The 19,872-nt window shown below is 45.4% G+C and overlaps 1 protein-coding gene across 4 annotated transcripts in view; it reads left to right on the top strand.

The window, feature by feature from the left end:
- Positions 1 to 19,872, top strand: part of LOC134958617 (inter-alpha-trypsin inhibitor heavy chain H3-like) — a 167,777-nt gene that overhangs the window by 109,878 nt on the left and 38,027 nt on the right. For all 4 annotated transcript variants that reach the window (XM_063941325.1, XM_063941326.1, XM_063941327.1 and 1 more), the window contains one exon: positions 12,495 to 12,573. In XM_063941325.1, coding sequence (XP_063797395.1) covers positions 12,495 to 12,573 — 79 coding nt within the window. The remainder of the gene's footprint in view (positions 1 to 12,494; positions 12,574 to 19,872) is intronic.

The following is a 19,872-nucleotide window of genomic DNA, read 5'->3' on the forward strand; positions in this document are numbered from 1 at the left end:
TTGTATACCACCTACCCGTGTTTTTTTTTTTTTCTTTCTTCTTTATACATACTACTATAGTAGCTTACTGTAGCAGTCTGCGGTGCTGCTGAGCTGACTGTGTCCAGCAGGTCCGTCATCAGTCATTACATAATAAATATATATACCTGTCCGGCTGCAGTACTAGTGATATTATATATATATATATTGATTTCATCTCATTATCATCCAGTCTATATTAGCAGCAGACACAGTACGGTAGTCCACGGCTGTAGCTACCTCTGTGTCGGCAGTCGCTCGTCCATCCATAATTGTATACCACCTACCCGTGGTTTTTTTTTTCTTTCTTCTTTATACATACTACTATAGTAGCTTACTGTAGCAGTCTGCGGTGCTGCTGAGCTGACAGTGTCCAGCAGGTCCGTCATCAGTCATTACATAATAAATATATATACCTGTCCGGCTGCAGTACTAGTGATATTATATATATATATATATATATTGATTTCATCTCATTATCATCCAGTCTATATTAGCAGCAGACACAGTACGGTAGTCCACGGCTGTAGCTACCTCTGTGTCGGCAGTCGCTCGTCCATCCATAATTGTATACCACCTACCCGTGTTTTTTTTTTCTTTCTTCTTTATACATACTACTATAGTAGCTTACTGTAGCAGTCTGCGGTGCTGCTGAGCTGACAGTGTCCAGCAGGTCCGTCATCAGTCATTACATAATAAATATATATACCTGTCCGGCTGCAGTACTAGTGATATTATATATATATATATATATATATTGATTTCATCTCATTATCATCCAGTCTATATTAGCAGCAGACACAGTACGGTAGTCCACGGCTGTAGCTACCTCTGTGTCGGCAGTCGCTCGTCCATCCATAATTGTATACCACCTACCCGTGGTTTTTTTTTTTCTTTCTTCTTTATACATACTACTATAGTAGCTTACTGTAGCAGTCTGCGGTGCTGCTGAGCTGACAGTGTACAGCAGGTCCGTCATCAGTCATTACATAATAAATATATATACCTGTCCGGCTGCAGTACTAGTGATATTATATATATATATATATTGATTTCATCTCATTATCATCCAGTCTATATTAGCAGCAGACACAGTACGGTAGTCCACGGCTGTAGCTACCTCTGTGTCGGCAGTCGCTCGTCCATCCATAATTGTATACCACCTACCCGTGGTTTTTTTTTTCTTTCTTCTTTATACATACTACTATAGTAGCTTACTGTAGCAGTCTGCGGTGCTGCTGAGCTGACTGTGTCCAGCAGGTCCGTCATCAGTCATTACATAATAAATATATCTACCTGTCCGGCTGCAGTACTAGTGTGATATAATATATATTGATTTCATCTCATTATCATCCAGTCTATATTAGCAGCAGACACAGTACGGTAGTCCACGGCTGTAGCTACCTCTGTGTCGGCAGTCGCTCGTCCATCCATAATTGTATACCACCTACCCGTGTTTTTTTTTTTTTCTTTCTTCTTTATACATACTACTATAGTAGCTTACTGTAGCAGTCTGCGGTGCTGCTGAGCTGACAGTGTCCAGCAGGTCCGTCATCAGTCATTACATAATAAATATATCTACCTGTCCGGCTGCAGTACTAGTGTGATATAATATATATTGATTTCATCTCATTATCATCCAGTCTATATTAGCAGCAGACACAGTACGGTAGTCCACGGCTGTAGCTACCTCTGTGTCGGCAGTCGCTCATCCATCCATAAGTATACTAGTATCCATCTATCTCCATTGTTTACCTGAGGTGCCTTTTAGTTGTGCCTATTAAAATATGGAGAACAAAAATGTTGAGGTTCCAAAATTAGGGAAAGATCAAGATCCACTTCCACCTCGTGCTGAAGCTGCTGCCACTAGTCATGGCCGAGACGATGAAATGCCAGCAACGTCGTCTGCCAAGGCCGATGCCCAATGTCATAGTACAGAGCATGTAAAATCCAAAACACCAAATATCAGTAAAAAAAGGACTCCAAAATCTAAAATAAAATTGTCGTCGGAGAAGCGTAAACTTGCCAATATGCCATTTACCACACGGAGGGGCAAGGAACGGCTGAGGCCCTGGCCTATGTTCATGGCTAGTGGTTCAGCTTCACATGAGGATGGAAGCACTCAGCCTCTCGCTAGAAAAATGAAAAGACTCAAGCTGGCAAAAGCACCGCAAAGAACTGTGCGTTCTTCGAAATCCCAAATCCACAAGGAGAGTCCAATTGTGTCGGTTGCGATGCCTGACCTTCCCAACACTGGACGTGAAGAGCATGCGCCTTCCACCATTTGCACGCCCCCTGCAAGTGCTGGAAGGAGCACCCGCAGTCCAGTTCCTGATAGTCAGATTGAAGATGTCAGTGTTGAAGTACACCAGGATGAGGAGGATATGGGTGTTGCTGGCGCTGGGGAGGAAATTGACAAGGAGGATTCTGATGGTGAGGTGGTTTGTTTAAGTCAGGCACCAGGGGAGACACCTGTTGTCCGTGGGAGGAATATGGCCGTTGACATGCCTGGTGAAAATACCAAAAAAATCAGCTCTTCGGTGTGAAAGTATTTCAACAGAAATGCGGACAACATTTGTCAAGCCGTGTGTTGCCTTTGTCAAGCTGTAATAAGTAGGGGTAAGGACGTTAACCACCTCGGAACATCCTCCCTTATACGTCACCTGCAGCGCATTCATAATAAGTCAGTGACAAGTTCAAAAACTTTGGGCGACAGCGGAAGCAGTCCACTGACCAGTAAATCCCTTCCTCTTGTAACCAAGCTCACGCAAACCACCACACCAACTCCCTCAGTGTCAATTTCCTCCTTCCCCAGGAATGCCAATAGTCCTGCAGGCCATGTCACTGGCAATTCTGACGATTCCTCTCCTGCCTGGGATTCCTCCGATGCATCCTTGCGTGTAACGCCTACTGCTGCTGGCGCTGCTGTTGTTGCTGCTGGGAGTCGATGGTCATCCCAGAGGGGAAATCGTAAGACCACTTTTACTACTTCCACCAAGCAATTGACTGTCCAACAGTCCTTTGCGAGGATGATTAAATATCACAGCAGTCATCCTGCTGCAAAGCGGATAACTGAGGCCTTGGCATCCTGGGTGGTGAGAAACGTGGTTCCGGTATCCATCATTACTGCAAAGCCAACTAAAGACTTGTTGGAGGTACTGTGTCCCCGGTACCAAATACCATCTAGGTTCCATTTCTCTAGGCAGGCGATACCGAAAATGTACACAGACCTCAGAAAAAGAGTCACCAGTGTCCTAAAAAATGCAGCTGTACCCAATGTCCACTTAACCACGGACATGTGGACAAGTGGAGCAGGGCAGGGTCAGGACTATATGACTGTGACAGCCCACTGGGTAGATGTATGGACTCCCGCCGCAAGAACAGCAGCGGCGGCACCAGTAGCAGCATCTCGCAAACGCCAACTCTTTCCTAGGCAGGCTACGCTTTGTATCACCGGTTTCCAGAATACGCACACAGCTGAAAACCTCTTACGGCAACTGAGGAAGATCATCGCGGAATGGCTTACCCCAATTGGACTCTCCTGTGGATTTGTGGCATCGGACAACGCCAGCAATATTGTGTGTGCATTAAATCTGGGCAAATTCCAGCACGTCCCATGTTTTGCACATACCTTGAATTTGGTGGTGCAGAATTTTTAAAAAAACGACAGGGGCGTGCAAGAGATGCTGTCGGTGGCCAGAAGAATTGCGGGACACTTTCGGCGTACAGGCACCACGTACAGAAGACTGGAGCAACACCAAAAACGCCTGAACCTGCCCTGCCATCATCTGAAGCAAGAAGTGGTAACGAGGTGGAATTCAACCCTATATATGCTTCAGAGGTTGGAGGAGCAGCAAAAGGCCATTCAAGCCTATACAATTCAGCACGATATAGGAGGTGGAATGCACCTGTCTCAAGCGCAGTGGAGAATGATTTCAACGTTGTGCAAGGTTCTGCTGCCCTTTGAACTTGCCACACGTGAAGTCAGTTCAGACACTGCCAGCCTGAGTCAGGTCATTCCCCTCATCAGGCTTTTGCAGAAGAAGCTGGAGACATTGAAGGAGGAGCTAACACGGAGCGATTCCGCTAGGCATGTGGGACTTGTGGATGGAGCCCTTAATTCGCTTAACAAGGATTCACGGGTGGTCAATCTGTTGAAATCAGAGCACTACATTTTGGCCACCGTGCTCGATCCTAGATTTAAAACCTACCTTGGATCTCTCTTTCCGGCAGACACAAGTCTGCTGGGGTTCAAAGACCTGCTGGTGAGAAAATTGTCAAGTCAAGCGGAACGCGACCTGTCAACATCTCCTCCTTCACATTCTCCCGCAACTGGGGGTGCGAGGAAAAGGCTCAGAATTCCGAGCCCACCCGCTGGCGGTGATGCAGGGCAGTCTGGAGCGACTGCTGATGCTGACATCTGGTCCGGACTGAAGGACCTGTCAACGATTACGGACATGTCGTCTACTGTCACTGCATATGATTCTCTCCCCATTGAAAGAATGGTGGAGGATTATATGAGTGACCGCATCCAAGTAGGCACGTCACACAGTCCGTACTTATACTGGCAGGAAAAAGAGGCAATTTGGAGGCCCTTGCACAAACTGGCTTTATTCTACCTAAGTTGCCCTCCCACAAGTGTGTACTCCGAAAGAGTGTTTAGTGCCGCCGCTCACCTTGTCAGCAATCGGCGTACGAGGTTACTTCCAGAAAATGTGGAGAAGATGATGTTCATTAAAATGAATTATAATCAATTCCTCCGTGGAGACATTGACCAGCAGCAATTGCCTCCACAAAGTACACAGGGAGCTGAGATGGTGGATTCCAGTGGGGACGAATTGATAATCTGTGAGGAGGGGGATGTACACGGTGATATATCGGAGGATGATGATGAGGTGGACATCTTGCCTCTGTAGAGCCAGTTTGTGCAAGGAGAGATTAATTGCTTCTTTTTCGGTGGGGGTCCAAACCAACCCGTCATTTCAGTCACAGTCGTGTGGCAGACCCTGTCACTGAAATGATGGGTTGGTTAAAGTGTGCATGTCCTGTTTATACAACATAAGGGTGGGTGGGAGGGCCCAAGGACAATTCCATCTTGCACCTCTTTTTTCTTTAATTTTTCTTTGCGTCATGTGCTGTTTGGGGAGTGTTTTTTGGAATGGCCATCCTGCGTGACACTGCAGTGCCATTCCTAGATGGGCCAGGTGTTTGTGTCGGCCACTAGGGTCGCTTATCTTACTCACACAGCTACCTCATTGCGCCTCTTTTTTTCTTTGCGTCATGTGCTGTTTGGGGAGTGTTTTTTGGAAGGGCCATCCTGCGTGACACTGCAGTGACACTCCTAGATGGGCCAGGTGTTTGTGTCGGCCACTAGGGTCGCTTATCTTACTCACACAGCTACCTCATTGCGCCTCTTTTTTTCTTTGCGTCATGTGCTGTTTGGGGAGTGTTTTTTGGAAGGGCCATCCTGCGTGACACTGCAGTGCCACTCCTAGATGGGCCCGGTGTTTGTGTCGGCCACTAGGGTCGCTTATCTTACTCACACAGCTACCTCATTGCGCCTCTTTTTTTCTTTGCGTCATGTGCTGTTTGGGGAGTGTTTTTTGGAAGGGCCATCCTGCGTGACACTGCAGTGCCACTCCTAGATGGGCCCGGTGTTTGTGTCGGCCACTAGGGTCGCTTATCTTACTCACACAGCTACCTCATTGCGCCTCTTTTTTTCTTTGCATCATGTGCTGTTTGGGGAGTGTTTTTTGGAAGGGCCATCCTGCGTGACACTGCAGTGCCACTCCTAGATGGGCCCGGTGTTTGTGTCGGCCACTAGGGTCGCTTATCTTACTCACACAGCTACCTCATTGCGCCTCTTTTTTTCTTTGCGTCATGTGCTGTTTGGGGAGTGTTTTTTGGAAGGGCCATCCTGCGTGACACTGCAGTGCCACTCCTAGATGGGCCCGGTGTTTGTGTCGGCCACTAGGGTCGCTTATCTTACTCACACAGCTACCTCATTGCGCCTCTTTTTTTCTTTGCGTCATGTGCTGTTTGGGGAGTGTTTTTTGGAAGGGCCATCCTGCGTGACACTGCAGTGCCACTCCTAGATGGGCCAGGTGTTTGTGTCGGCCACTAGGGTCGCTTATCTTACTCACACAGCTACCTCATTGCGCCTCTTTTTTTCTTTGCGTCATGTGCTGTTTGGGGAGTGTTTTTTGGAAGGGCCATCCTGCGTGACACTGCAGTGCCACTCCTAGATGGGCCCGGTGTTTGTGTCGGCCACTAGGGTCGCTTATCTTACTCACACAGCTACCTCGGTGCAAATTTTAGGACTAAAAATAATATTGTGAGGTGTGAGGTATTCAGAATAGACTGAAAATGAGTGGAAATTATGGTTTTTGAGGTTAATAATACTTTGGGATCAAAATGACCCCCAAATTCTATGATTTAAGCTGTTTTTTAGGGTTTTTTGAAAAAAACACCCGAATCCAAAACACACCCGAATCCGACAAAAAAAATTCGGTGAGGTTTTGCCAAAACGCGGTCGAACCCAAAACACGGCCGCGGAACCGAACCCAAAACCAAAACACAAAACCCGAAAAATTTCAAGTGCACATCTCTATATAATACTGCTGGTCCCCAGTCCCCACAATAAAGCAGTGTGAGCACAGATATTTGCAGCACACTGAGCACAGATATGGAGCGTTTTTCAGGCAGAGAACGTATAATACTGGTGGTCACTGGTCAGCAAAACTCTGCACTGTACTCCTCCTATATAATACTGCTGGTCCCCAGTCCCCACATTAAAGCAGTGAGCACAGATATTTGCAGCAACATTAATAAACGGAGAGGACACCAGCCACGTCCTCTCCCTAACATTTCCAATGCACGAGTGAAAATGGCGGCGACGCGCGGCTCCTTATATAGAATCCGAATCTCGCGAGAATCCGACAGCGGGATGATGACTTTTGGGCGCGCGCGGATTAATCGAGCCATACGGGAGAATCCGAGAATGCCTCGGAGCCGTGTAAAATGGGTGAAGTTCGGGGGGGTTCGGTTTCCGAGGAACCGAACCCGCTCATCACTAATCCCCACCCCTCTTACCTATACACAGATTTGTGGGATCGATGCTTGTGGGAATGTATCACTAGGAGGTACATCATAGAGCAGGGGTGGTGAACCTCAGGCCCGCGGGCCGTATAAGGCCCGCAAAGCCACTTTGTCAGGAATCGGCGTTCTGCAGCATCTCACTTACCAGCGCGCTGGTGTGCAGGCCTCCGGAGGTCATGGCCCCAGTCGCAGCTGCGTGAGTGCTCTGCCCGCAAGCGCTATAACTGACGTCACTGAGTACCCCTGAACTGCGTCCAGTGTGTGCCCCGCTGTGTGCCAGCGTCTGTCCGGTATGGGCGCCACTATGACGCCTGCGCTCAGCTGACCCGGACACCCAATCCAGCGGGGTGTGTTCCCACAGAGATTCAACATCCAATCATCACAGAGCAAGGGGTATAAACTCCAGTTCCTGGCTCATTCTCATCGCCTCGGACAACGAGTCACACTCGGTGCACTAGTGCTCCTGGTTCCCGTGTTCCTGTCTCCAAGTGGATCCCCTGTTGTGCTTTTCACCGTTCAAGTCTTCAGTTCTCATTCTTCAAGCCTGCTTCAGACTCCAGCCACAGATCACTTCTTCCATCTGCAGTAAGAGACTTTCCTCAGGTGTTACTCTTTGCTAAACTTGTGCACCTAATTAACAGCATTCCATCCTGTGCATTATATCCAGCATTTAACACTCTTGCTGAGTAGGACTGTCTCCTGCCTGGGCCGTGCTAGGCCAAAGAACTTTCATGCTATAGAGACTGTGTGCTTTTTACAAACTACCAGAGTTCTGTTTCCTTCAGCCATAATTACAGTACCGTTTTGCATCCAGTTTTTCAAGTTATCATTATTACCTATTTCTGTTATCAGTAGAGATAAGCGGGTTCGGTTCCTCGAGATCCGAACCCCCCCGAACTTCACCCACTTTACACGGTTCCGAGGCAGACTCGAATCTTCCCGCCTTGCTCGGTTAACCAGAACGCCCCCGAACGTCATCATCCCGCTGTCGGATTCTCGCGAGATTCGTATTCTATATAAGGAGCCACGCGTCGCCGCCATTTTCACTTGTGCATTGGAGATGATAGCGAAAGGACGTGGCTGCGTTCTCTCAGTTTCTGTGTTCAGTGTGCTGCAAGTATCTGTGCTCAGTGTGCTGCAAATATCTGTGCTCAGTGTGCTGCAAATATCTACGTTCTCTGCCTGAAAACGCTCCATATCTGTGCTGCATTGTAGTTGTGCGCAGTATATAGTAGGAGGACAGTGCAGAATTTTGTTGACCACCAGTATATATATAGCAGTACGGTACAGTAGTCCATTGCTCTACCTCTGTGTCGTCAAGTATACTATCCATTTCTGTGCTGCATTGTAGTTGTGTGCAGTATATAGTAGGAGGACAGTGCAGAATTTTGCTGACCACCAGTATATATATATAGCAGTACGGTAAAGTAGTCCATTGCTCTACCTCTGTGTCGTCAAGTATACTATCCATATCTGTGCTGCATTGTAGTTGTGCGCAGTATATAGTAGGAGGACAGTGCATAATTTTGCTGACCACCAGTATATATATATATTATATAGCAGTACGGTACAGTAGGCCATTGCTATTGATATATTACTGGCATATAATTCCACACATTAAAAGATGGAGAACAAAAATGTGGAGGGAGGCCGGCCACTTGGGTCGCTTAGCTTAGCCATCCAGCGACCTTGGTGCACCTCTTTTTTTTCTTTGCATCATGTGCTGTTTGGGGACAATTTTTTTAAGTGCCATCCTGTCTGACACTGCAGTGCCACTCCTAGATGGGCCAGGTGTTTGTGCCGGCCACTTGGTTCGCTTAGCTTAGCGACCTTGGTTCGCGACCTTGGTTCGCTTAGCTTAGCGACCTTGGTACACCTCTTTTTTTTTCTTTGCATCATGTGCTGTTTGGGGACTATTTTTTTAAGTGCCAACCTGTCTGACACTGCAGTGCCACTCCTAGATGGGCCAGGTGTTTGTGCCGGTCACTTGGGTCGCTTAGCTTAGCCACCCAGCGACCTTGGTGCACCTCTTTTTTTCTTTGAATCATGTGCTGTTTGGGGACAATTTTTTTAAGTGCCATCCTGTCTGACACTGCAGTGCCACTCCTAGATGGGCCAGGTGTTTGTGCCGGCCACTTGGGTCGCTTAGCTTAGCCACCCAGCGACCTTGATGCACCACTGTTTTTTCTTTGCATCATGTGCTGTTTGGGGACAATTTTTTTAAGTGCCATCCTGTCTGACACTGCAGTGCCACTCCTAGATGGGCCAGGTGTTTGTGCCGGCCACTTGTGTCGCTTAGCTTAGTCATCCAGCGACCTCGGTGCAAATTTTAGGACTAAAAATAATATTGTGAGGTGTGAGGTGTTCAGAATAGACTGGAAATGAGTGGACATTATGGTTATTGAAGTTAATAATACTATGGGATCAAAATGACCACCAAATTCTATGATTTAAGCTGTTTTTGAGGTGTTTTTTTAAAAAAAAAACACCCGAATCCAAAACACACCCGAATCCGACAAAAAATTTATGGGAGGTTTTGCCAAAACGCGTCCGAATCCAAAACACGGCTGCGGAGCCGAATCCAAAACCAAAACACAAAACCCGAAAAATGTCCGGTGCACATCTCTAGTTATCTGTGACTTTTGCGTTTCTGTTATTATTGGCTTCCAAGTTATCATCCATTGCATTTCATCCCATCCGTTATTCAATTACTCTGTGACCTCTGTGGCATAATAAACATCAGCGCATATGCGCAGGACTTTTATTCAGCCTCCTCGTTTTATACACCACACCAGCACTGACCCACTAGTTCCCCCTCCGGGGACAGACAAAACCAGAGACCTGACACACTTGATCCGGCCCTCCCAGTCTCACCTAACCAAGGGAGATGTTGGGCGCCCGCTGAGATTTTGTTACTAGCGGGTGCCCGGCTTCTTCCCCTCAGCAGCAGCCGGAGGCAGGAGCTCACTCCTGAGCTCTGGCTCTGGCAGTGTGCGTGAGTGCCTGTGCGGTGCAATGGGAGAGATGTCATGACATCTCTCCCATAGTTCTGAGCAGCAGGCAGCCAGGCAGAGGGCAAGGGTCCAGAAGCAGGAGCGGGGCTGGTGAGTATTGTGTTTTTTCTTTCTTTTAATTAATGTGTGTAAGCGGCACTACTAGGGGTCATATTTAATGGGGGCATATCTACTGGGGGCAGGATCATTTTAAAGTTGATAATTTTTGTATGGCCCCCAAAAGATTTTATAAATATCCAAATGGCCCTTGGTAGAGAAAAGGTTCCCAACCCCTGTCATAGAGGTACGCGGCACACTCTTCTAAATGACCCTTAGCTTTGCATACTGCCTGTGACACGTTTGCTGGGTTTCTTATTCTGGATAATGGTCCTAATCAGGGGCTGGTTGGCAATAGGGCTCACTAGGAAGATTCCCAGTAGGCCAACGTGTCTGCGGGGCCTGTTTTATGTGTTGTCATGTGGCCTCACCCCCCCCCCCCCCACATGACAGGCAGCCCCCCGCACTCAGTACACTGCCTTGTCCCCATTCATTCTGTTATTCCATCTCTGCACTAAAGCAACTCTGCCACCCAGTGACGCTGCCATGGCTACACGGTGTGTTATACCTCTTGTGCTGCCCATGTCATGCCACTTCTACTAAGTTTTACAGAGCCATTTTCAGCTCCCAATCCTCCCCTGGTCTGCAGCAAAAGACCCAAGGAAGGCGGCTATTGCATACAACCAGGTCTTATGAGGAGGGATCCCGCCCCCCTCAACAGACCCCCCTCCCCATGAGACCGCACCCCCATTAGGGCTGCTCTCATCAATTTCCCGTGCTGGTTTTACATCCCAATCCGCCCCTGGGCCTAATTCAGTAAGGAATGCAAATTCTGCTAAGTAGCAGAACTTGCAATCCTTCTGTTTGGATGCGGGGGGCCGCCCATCGCAGGGCAAGGCTGCCTCCTCCCCCCTTCAACAAGCAGAAATTGCGATCGCTGCGCAATTTCTGCTTATTAGCAGAAAATAAGGATGCCTCCTGCCGGTGCGGTTTAGCCGGAGGCCCGCCACCATGTTTCCGATCATGGTGGCTGCGTGTGACATCACGCAGCCGCCGCGTTCACGCCCCTGCCATGCCCCAATTTGCGCTGCACCACCCCTCGTTTGCTGGCTTCCGCCCCCACAACGCTCCATCTCTTCCCTGGAAATGGAGCATTGCCGCCCCCCCGCCCCACTCTGCCTGATCGACAGGCAGAGGCGATAGCATTTACTGTGCCCCCCCCCATAGAAAATGCGAACGCATGTGCAGGATGGGTGCTGCGCATTTGCCTGCATCTTTTTAGCAATTTTTGCGGATGGATCGCTTACTGCGATCCAACCTGAATTGTAACTCCTTAAGACCTTAAGCTGGGTTCACACTATACAATATATCACGTGATATATCCTTCTGATGTGTATCGGAGTGTTATATCATGCATATAGTTTACAGTGTACCCCAAATCTGTTGATCCCGGCGGTCATTCATTGGATTGTCCCATTAGATGTGCTGCACTTCCTATGGGACAATTCCAATTCTGATGCAGTGTAGTTATGTGTAGCATGTAATGATACGTCACGCCATCGTACTGTGTGTCATTGCAGCACATTGCCACATCACTGAGTCGCAGTGTCGGAAGGTGTGTATCCAGTTTTATACACATCACAGACCAGAATCCGGCGTGGAGTTTCTGCTGCCATCCAGGAATATCTATATATTAATAGCAGAAGGACGACTTTTATGAGTGACATATTCCTATGATGCCATTGTCTGAGTAGGGCACATTATATACCAAATTAAAAGCCTGGTCTGTAGCTTTGTCATTGGTTACTTCGTTTCGGAGCTATGTTGCAAAACATCCACTTGCCATTTACAGTGCATCACCATTGTGCTCTGGAAAATGTGACAGTTTATGAACTCTCCCTGTACACCTGCTGGCTGACCTGGAACATGTGACCTGCTGGGTGGTCTGGAAACTGTGACAGTTGGTGAACACTCCCTGTACACCTGCTGGCTGACCTGGAACATGTGAGCTGCTGGGTGGTCTGGAAACTGTGACAGTTGGTGAACACTCCCTGTACACCTGCTGGCTGACCTGGAATATGTGACCTGCTGGGTGGTCTGGAAACTGTGACAGTTATTTGCAGCCACCCACTAAACAGCTGGATTTTTCCAAATTCGACTCTTAAGAGGTGAAAATGGTAAAATATTCTGCTTATCAAACCTTTGCTCAGTTAAAACCGGGCACATCAGCTAGTTCACTTTATTATTTTAACACAGAACCTCTATATATGATTGGTAATACTATACATAGGACTTATAGACCTGTTATATGCTCTCTCCTCTTTCCAGGCCAGTTGATAAGTGATGATAAATTACGCATAGAAACGGATCAGATCATTGTTAATGGGAAAACTCTTCCGGCTGAGAAGTAAGACACAATAAATGTATTTTCTAAAGCAAAGACATATATAAATATTGTCCACATGAAAGCGTTGCTCACACTTATGCTGCGTGATAATCTATAATTATCATTCTATAATATTTCTCTCTGCTGTATCTATGATATGTTCAAATGACACAATTGCTTTTTCTGGACTAAAGCACAACTCAAGGATGTACAATGAACTATTACTGACTTATTTTTATATAAACCAATAAATAACTAACTACATATTTATTAGTTATTTATTAGTTTATGAGATTATGTGTTTCATAATATCTGGAAATAGGTCTAATATACAGAGTCATATCTGGTGATAATTCTAATATATAAACCCATATCTGGTGATAATTCTAATATATAGACCCATATCTGGTGAAAGGATTATATACAGAGACATATCTGGTGATAATTCTAATATACAGAGCCATATCTGGTGATAGTCTAATATACAGAGCCTTATCTGGTGGTAAGACTAATAAACAGAGGCATATCTGGTGGTAAGTCTAATATACAGTGCTTTATCTGGTGATATGTCTAATATACAGAGCCATATCTGTTGATATTTCTAATATACAGAGCCACATCTGGTGGTAAGTCTAATATACAGAGCCACATCTGGTGATAATTCTAATATACAGAGCCATATCTGGTGATAGTCTAATATACAGAGCCTTATCTGGTGGTAAGACTAATAAACAGAGGCATATCTGGTGGTAAGTCTAATATACAGTGCTTTATCTGGTGATATGTCTAATATAGAGAACCGTATCTGGGGATAAGTATAACATACAGAGCAGTATCTTGTGATAGTGTAATATACATAGCCATATCTTGTGCTAAGTCTAATATACAGAGCTGTATCTGGTGATAGTCTAATAAACAGACCCGTATCCGGTAATAAATCTAATCAACAAATCCATATCTGATGATAAATTAATATACAGAAGCATATCAGGTGAAAGTCTAATATACAGAGCCATGTCTGGTGAAAAGTCTAATTTAAAGAGTCATATCAGGTGATAATTCTAATATACAGAGCCAAATCTGGTGATAAATCTAATATACAAAGCCATATCTGGTGATAGTCTGATATACAGAGCCATATCTGGTGAAAAGTATAACATGCAGAGTCATATCTGGTGATAGTCTAATATGCAGAGTCATATCTGGTGATAGTCTAATATACAGAGCCATATCTGTTGATATTTCTAATATACAGAGCCACATCTGGTGGTAAGTCTAATATACAGAGTCATATCTGGTGGTAAGTCTAATATATAGAGCCAAATCTGGTGGTAAGTCAAATATACAGAACAATATCTGTTGATATTTCTAATATACAGAGCCATATCTGGGGATAACTCTAATATACAGAGCCAAATCTGGTAATAAATCTAATATACAGAGCTGCATCTGGTGATAGTCTAATATGCAGAATCATATCTGGTAAAACATCTAATATACAGAGTCATATCTAGTGATAAGTCTAAAATACAACGCCATATCTGGTGATAATATAATATAAAGAGCAATATCTGGTGGTAAGTATAATATACATAGCCATATCTGGGTATAGTCTAATATACAGAGGCATATCTGGTGATAAGTCTAATATACAGAGCCATATCTTGTGGTAAGTCTAAAATAGAGAGCCATATTTGGGGATAAATGTTATATACAGAGCCATATCTGGTGTTAAGTCTAATATAAAGAGCCATATCTGGTGGTAAGTATAATATACAGAGCCTTATCTGGGGATGGTCTAATATACAGATGCATATCTGGTGATAAGTCTAATATACAGAGCCATATCTTGTGGTAAGTCTAAAATTGAGAATCATATTTGGGGATAAATTTAATATACAGAGCCATATGTGGTGATTGTCTGATATACAGAGCCATATCTGGTGAAAAGTGTAAAATGCAGAGTCATATCTGGTGATAGTCTAATATGCAGAGTCATATCTGGTGATAAGTCTAATATGCAGAGTCATATCTGGTGATAGTCTAATATACAGAGCCATATTTGATGATATTTCTAATATACAGCACCATATCTGGTGGTAAGTCTAATATACAGAGCCATATCTAGTGGTAAGTCTATTATACAGAGCCATATCTGGTGGTAAGTCTAATATATAGAGCCATATCTGGTGGTAAGGCTAAAACACAGAACCGTATCTGGGGAAAAGTCTAATATACAGAGCCATATATGGTGGTAAGTCTAATATACAGAGCCATATCTGGGGATGTCTTTTATGCAGAGTCATATCTAGTGATAGTCTAATATTCAGAGCCATATCTGGGGATAAGTCTAAAATACAGAACCGTTTCTGGGGATAATTCTAACATACAGAGCCGTGTCTGGTGATAAGTCTAAAATATAGAGCTGTATCTGGGTATATGTCTAATATACAGAGCAATATCTGGTGGTAAGTTTAATATACAGAGCCATATCTGGGGATAAGTCTAACATACAGAACTGTATCTGGGGATAATTCTAATAATCAAAGCCGTATCTGGTGATTAGTCTAATATACACAGCCATATCTGGGGATAAGTCTAAAATACAGAACTGTTTCTGGGGATAATTCTAACATACAGAGCCGTGTCTGATGATAAATCTAATATATAGAGCTGTATCTGGTTATAAGTCTAATATACAGAGCCATATCTGGGGATATGTTTAATATACAGAGGCATATCTGGTGATAAGTCTAATATACAGGGGCATATCTGGTGGTAAGTCTAAAATACAGAGCCATGTCTGGTGATAGTCTAATATACAGACAGAGCCATATCTGCTGATAGTCTAATACACAGAGCAGTATCTGGTGATTAGTCTAAAATTCAGAGTCGTATCTGGGTCAGAACCGTGTCTAGGGATAAGTCTAATACACAGAGCCATATCTGGTGGTAAGTCTAATATATAGAGCCATATCTGGTGGTAAGTCTAATATACAGATCCACATTTTGTGATAAGTCTAATATACAGAGCCATATCTGGTGATAATTCTTATAGACAGAGCCATATCTGGTGGTAAGGCTAAAATACAGAACCGTATCTGGGGATAAGTCTAATATACAGAGTCATATCTGGTGATAATCTAATATGCAGAATTATATTTGATAAAAAGTCTAATATGCAGAGTCATATCTGGGGATAAGTCTAAAATAATGAACCATATCTTGGGATAAATCTAATATACAGAGCCATATCTGGGGATAAGTCTAAAATACAGAGCCGTGTCTGGTAATAAGTCTAATATACAGAGCTGTATCTGGGCATAAGTCTTATATACAGAGCCATATCTAGAGATACATTTAATATACAGAGACATTTCTGCTGATAGTCTAATATACAGAGCCGTATCTGGTGATAAGTCTAAAATTCAGAACCGTGTCTAGGGATAAGTTTAATATACAGAGCCGTATCTGGCGATCGTCTAATATACAGAGTCTTATATGGTGATAATTCTAATATACAGAGCCTTATCTGGTGATCATTCTAATATACAGAGCCATATCTGGGGATAAGTCTAAAATACAGAGCCGTGTCTGGTGATAAGTCTAATATACAGAGCGGAATCTGGGGATACATTTAATATACAGGGTCATATCTGATGCTAAGTCTAATATACAGAGGCATATCTAGTGGTAAGTCTAAAATACAGAAACATGTCTGGTGATAGTCTGATATACAGAGCTGTATCTGGTGATAAGTCTAATATACAGAGCTGTATCTGGGGATTAGTCTATTATACAGAACCGTGTCTGGGCATGTCTAATATACAGAGCCGTATCTGGCGATCGTCTAATATACAGAGTCGTATATGGTGATAATTCTAATTTCTCTTACGTCCTGCTGGGGACTCCGTAAGGACCATGGGGATATACGGGCTCCGCAGGAGACATGGGCACTTAAGAAAGACTTTAGGTCTGGGTGTGCACTGGCTCCTCCCTCTATGCCCCTCCTCCAGACCTCAGTTTGATACTGTGCCCAGTGGAGACTGGGTGCTTACAGGGAGCTCTCCTGAGTTTCCTGTCAGAAAGTATTTTGGTTAGGTTTTTTTATTTCAGGGAGCCTGCTGGCAACAAACTCCCTGCATCGTGGGACTGAGGAGAGAGAAACAGACCTACTTCTGTGAGTTTCAAGGCTCTGTTTCTTAGGCTACTGGACACCATTAGCTCCAGAGGGATTGGTACGCAGGTCTCGCCCTCGCCGTCCGTCCCAGAGCCGCGCCGCCGTCCTCCTCGCAGAGCCGGACGATAGAAGCCGGGTGAGTATGAGAAGAAAAGAAGACTTCAGAGGCGGCAGAAGACATCTCGATCTTCACAGAGGTAACGCACAGCAGTAAAGCTGTGCGCCATTGCTCCCATACACCTCACACACGACTGTCACTGTAAGGGTGCAGGGCGCAGGGTAGGTGCCCTGGGCAGCATATAAACCTCTTTTTTGTCAAAAGTATATATGTATACAGCTGGCCACTGTATATATATAAGAGCCCCCGACAATTTTTAGTGTATTTCAGCGGGACAGAAGCCCGCCGCCGAGGGGGCGGGGCTTCTCCCTCAGCACTCACCAGTGCCATTTTCTCCACAGCACAGCTGAGAGGAAGCTCCCCGGACTCTCCCCTGCACGGTTAAAGAGGGTTTTAAAGAAGGGGGGGGGGGCACATAATTAGGCGCATATATACATTTATACACAGCGCTACTGGGTAAACATATTTATTGTGTTTTTTCCTGGGTCATATAGCGCTGGGGTGTGTGCTGGCATACTCTCTCTCTGTCTCTCCAAAGGGCCTTGTGGGAGAACTGTCTTCAGATAAGAGGATTCCCTGAGTGTATGGTGTGTCGGTACGCGTGTGTCGACATGTCTGAGGTAGAAGGCTCTCCTAGGGAGGAGGGGGAGCAAATGAATCTCCGTCGACAACGCCGACACCTGACTGGATGGATATGTGGAATGTTTAATAGTTAATGTAAATTTATTGCACAAAAGATGAGAAGGAACAGCCAGGGAGTCAACCCATGTCTGTCCCTATGTCGCAGGGACCTTCAGGGTCTCAAAAGCGCCCACTATCCCATATAATAGTCACAGATACAGACACAGATTCTGACTCCAGTGTCGACTACGCAGATGCAAAGTTACAGCCAAAATTGGCAAAAAAGTATTCAATATATGATTATTGTAATAAAAGATGATTTGCATATCAAACCCCCTGTCCCTGACACGAGGGTACACATGTATAGGGTAAAGAAACCTGAGGTAACCTTTCCCCCATCTCATGAACGAGTTATTGAAAAGGCTTGGGAATCTCCAGACAAGAAACTGCAGATTCCCAAAAATGGATTCTTAGGGCGTATCCTTTCCCGACTAAGGACAGGATACGGTGAGAATCTTCCCCAAGAGGGAAAAAAGCTTGGACACGCTTATCCAAAAAGGTAGCGCTGCCATTATGGCTACCCTCAGGGATCCTGCTGATCGCAGACAGCAGGCTACCTGGAAGTCCATTTACACAATCTAGTACCTTACTCAACCCGGAGTTAGTGTCGGCTTGGGTTTGTAGCGCTGTAGCAGCGAGGATAGGTACCTTATCGACGGAAATTAATACCCTGGATAAGGATACCGTTTTATAGACCCTGGGTCATATTAAAGATGCTGTCTTATGTATGAGAAATTCTCAAAGAGACATTGGCCTACTGAGTTCTAGAAATCAACGCTATGTCGATTTTGGCTTGACGAGTCCTATGGACCCGGCAATGGACAGAAGGCATATGGAGGTTTTACCTTACAAGGGTGAGGAATTGGTTGGGGAAGGTCTCCCGGGCCTGGTCTCCACAACTACTGCAACTGAATAAAATTTTTGCCATGTATTTCCTCACAGCCTAAGAAAGCACCACATTATCACATGCGCTCCTTTCGGTTATATAGAAACAAGAGAGTACGAAGATCGTCTTTTCTTGCCAGAGGTAAGGTCAGGGAAAACAAGCTGCCAACCACAGCTAGTTCCCAGGAGCAGAAGTCCTCCCCGGCCTCTATAAAATCCACAGCGTGATGCGGGAACTCCGCTGAGGGAGTCCGCCCCAGGGGGGGCACGTCTTCGACTTGTCAGCCACATCTAGGTTCACTCACAGGTGGATCCCGGGGCAATAGAAATTATTTCCCAGGGTTACAAGCTGGAATTCGAACAAGAGTCTCCTCGCCGGTTTTTCAAATCGGCCTTTACAGCTTCTCCCCCAGAAAGGGAGCTACTGTTAAATGCAATTCACAAAGTGTATCATCAACAGGTGGTGATCAAAGTTCCCCTACTTCTACATGGGAAAGGGGTAGTAAATCAACCCTGTTAGTACTCCCGAAACCGGACGGTTCGGTCAGACCCATTTTACATTTAAAATCCTTGAACCTATACTTGAAAAGGTTCAAATTCAAGGTGCAATCACTCAGAGCGGTCATCGCCAGCCTAGAAAGGGGGAGATTTTATGGTATCCCTGGACATAAAGGATGCATACCTTCATGTTCCCATATATCCACCTCATCAGGCGTACCTAAGAATTGCGGTACAGGTTATCATTACCAGGGCTTTCCACCGAGGATTTTCACCAAGGTAATGGCGGAAATGATGGTGCTCCTGCGCAAGCAGGATGTCGCAATTATCCCGTACTTGGACGATCTCCTCATAAAAGCGAGATCAAGAAAGCAGTTACTAAACAGCGTATCACTTTCACTGAAGGTGTTACAGCAACACAGCTGTTTTCTCAATATCCCGAAGTCGCAGTTGGTTCCTACAACTGGTCTGACCTTCTTGGGCATGATTCTGGATACGGTCCAGAAAAGGGTTTATCTTCAGATAGAAAAGGCTCAGGAACTCATGACTCTGGTCAGGAACCTATTGAAGCCAAAACAGGTGTCAGTGCATTACTGCACTCGAGTCCTGGAAAAGATGGTGGCGTCATACAAAGCCTTCCAATGGGACTTACTGGCAAGTGGTCTTAATCACATCTACAGATTCATCATTTCATCGCCCTGTCCTCCAGGGCCAGGGTATCTCTCCTGTGATGGTGTTCACCTTATCGAGGGCCGCAAGTTCGGCATTCAGGACTGGATTCTGGTGACCACAGACGAGAGCTTCCGAGGTTGGGGAGCAGTCACACAGGGGTGAAACTTCCAGGGTCTAGGGACAAGTCAAGAGACAACGCCCTTCGTCAAGCGGAGACCTTGCTTCGCGACTTACCAGTTCTGATCCAATCAGACAACATCACCGCAGTGGCTCATGTAAACCGCCA

Source organism: Pseudophryne corroboree, chromosome 9 (genome assembly GCF_028390025.1).
Source record: "Pseudophryne corroboree isolate aPseCor3 chromosome 9, aPseCor3.hap2, whole genome shotgun sequence".
NCBI lineage: Eukaryota > Metazoa > Chordata > Amphibia > Anura > Myobatrachidae > Pseudophryne > Pseudophryne corroboree.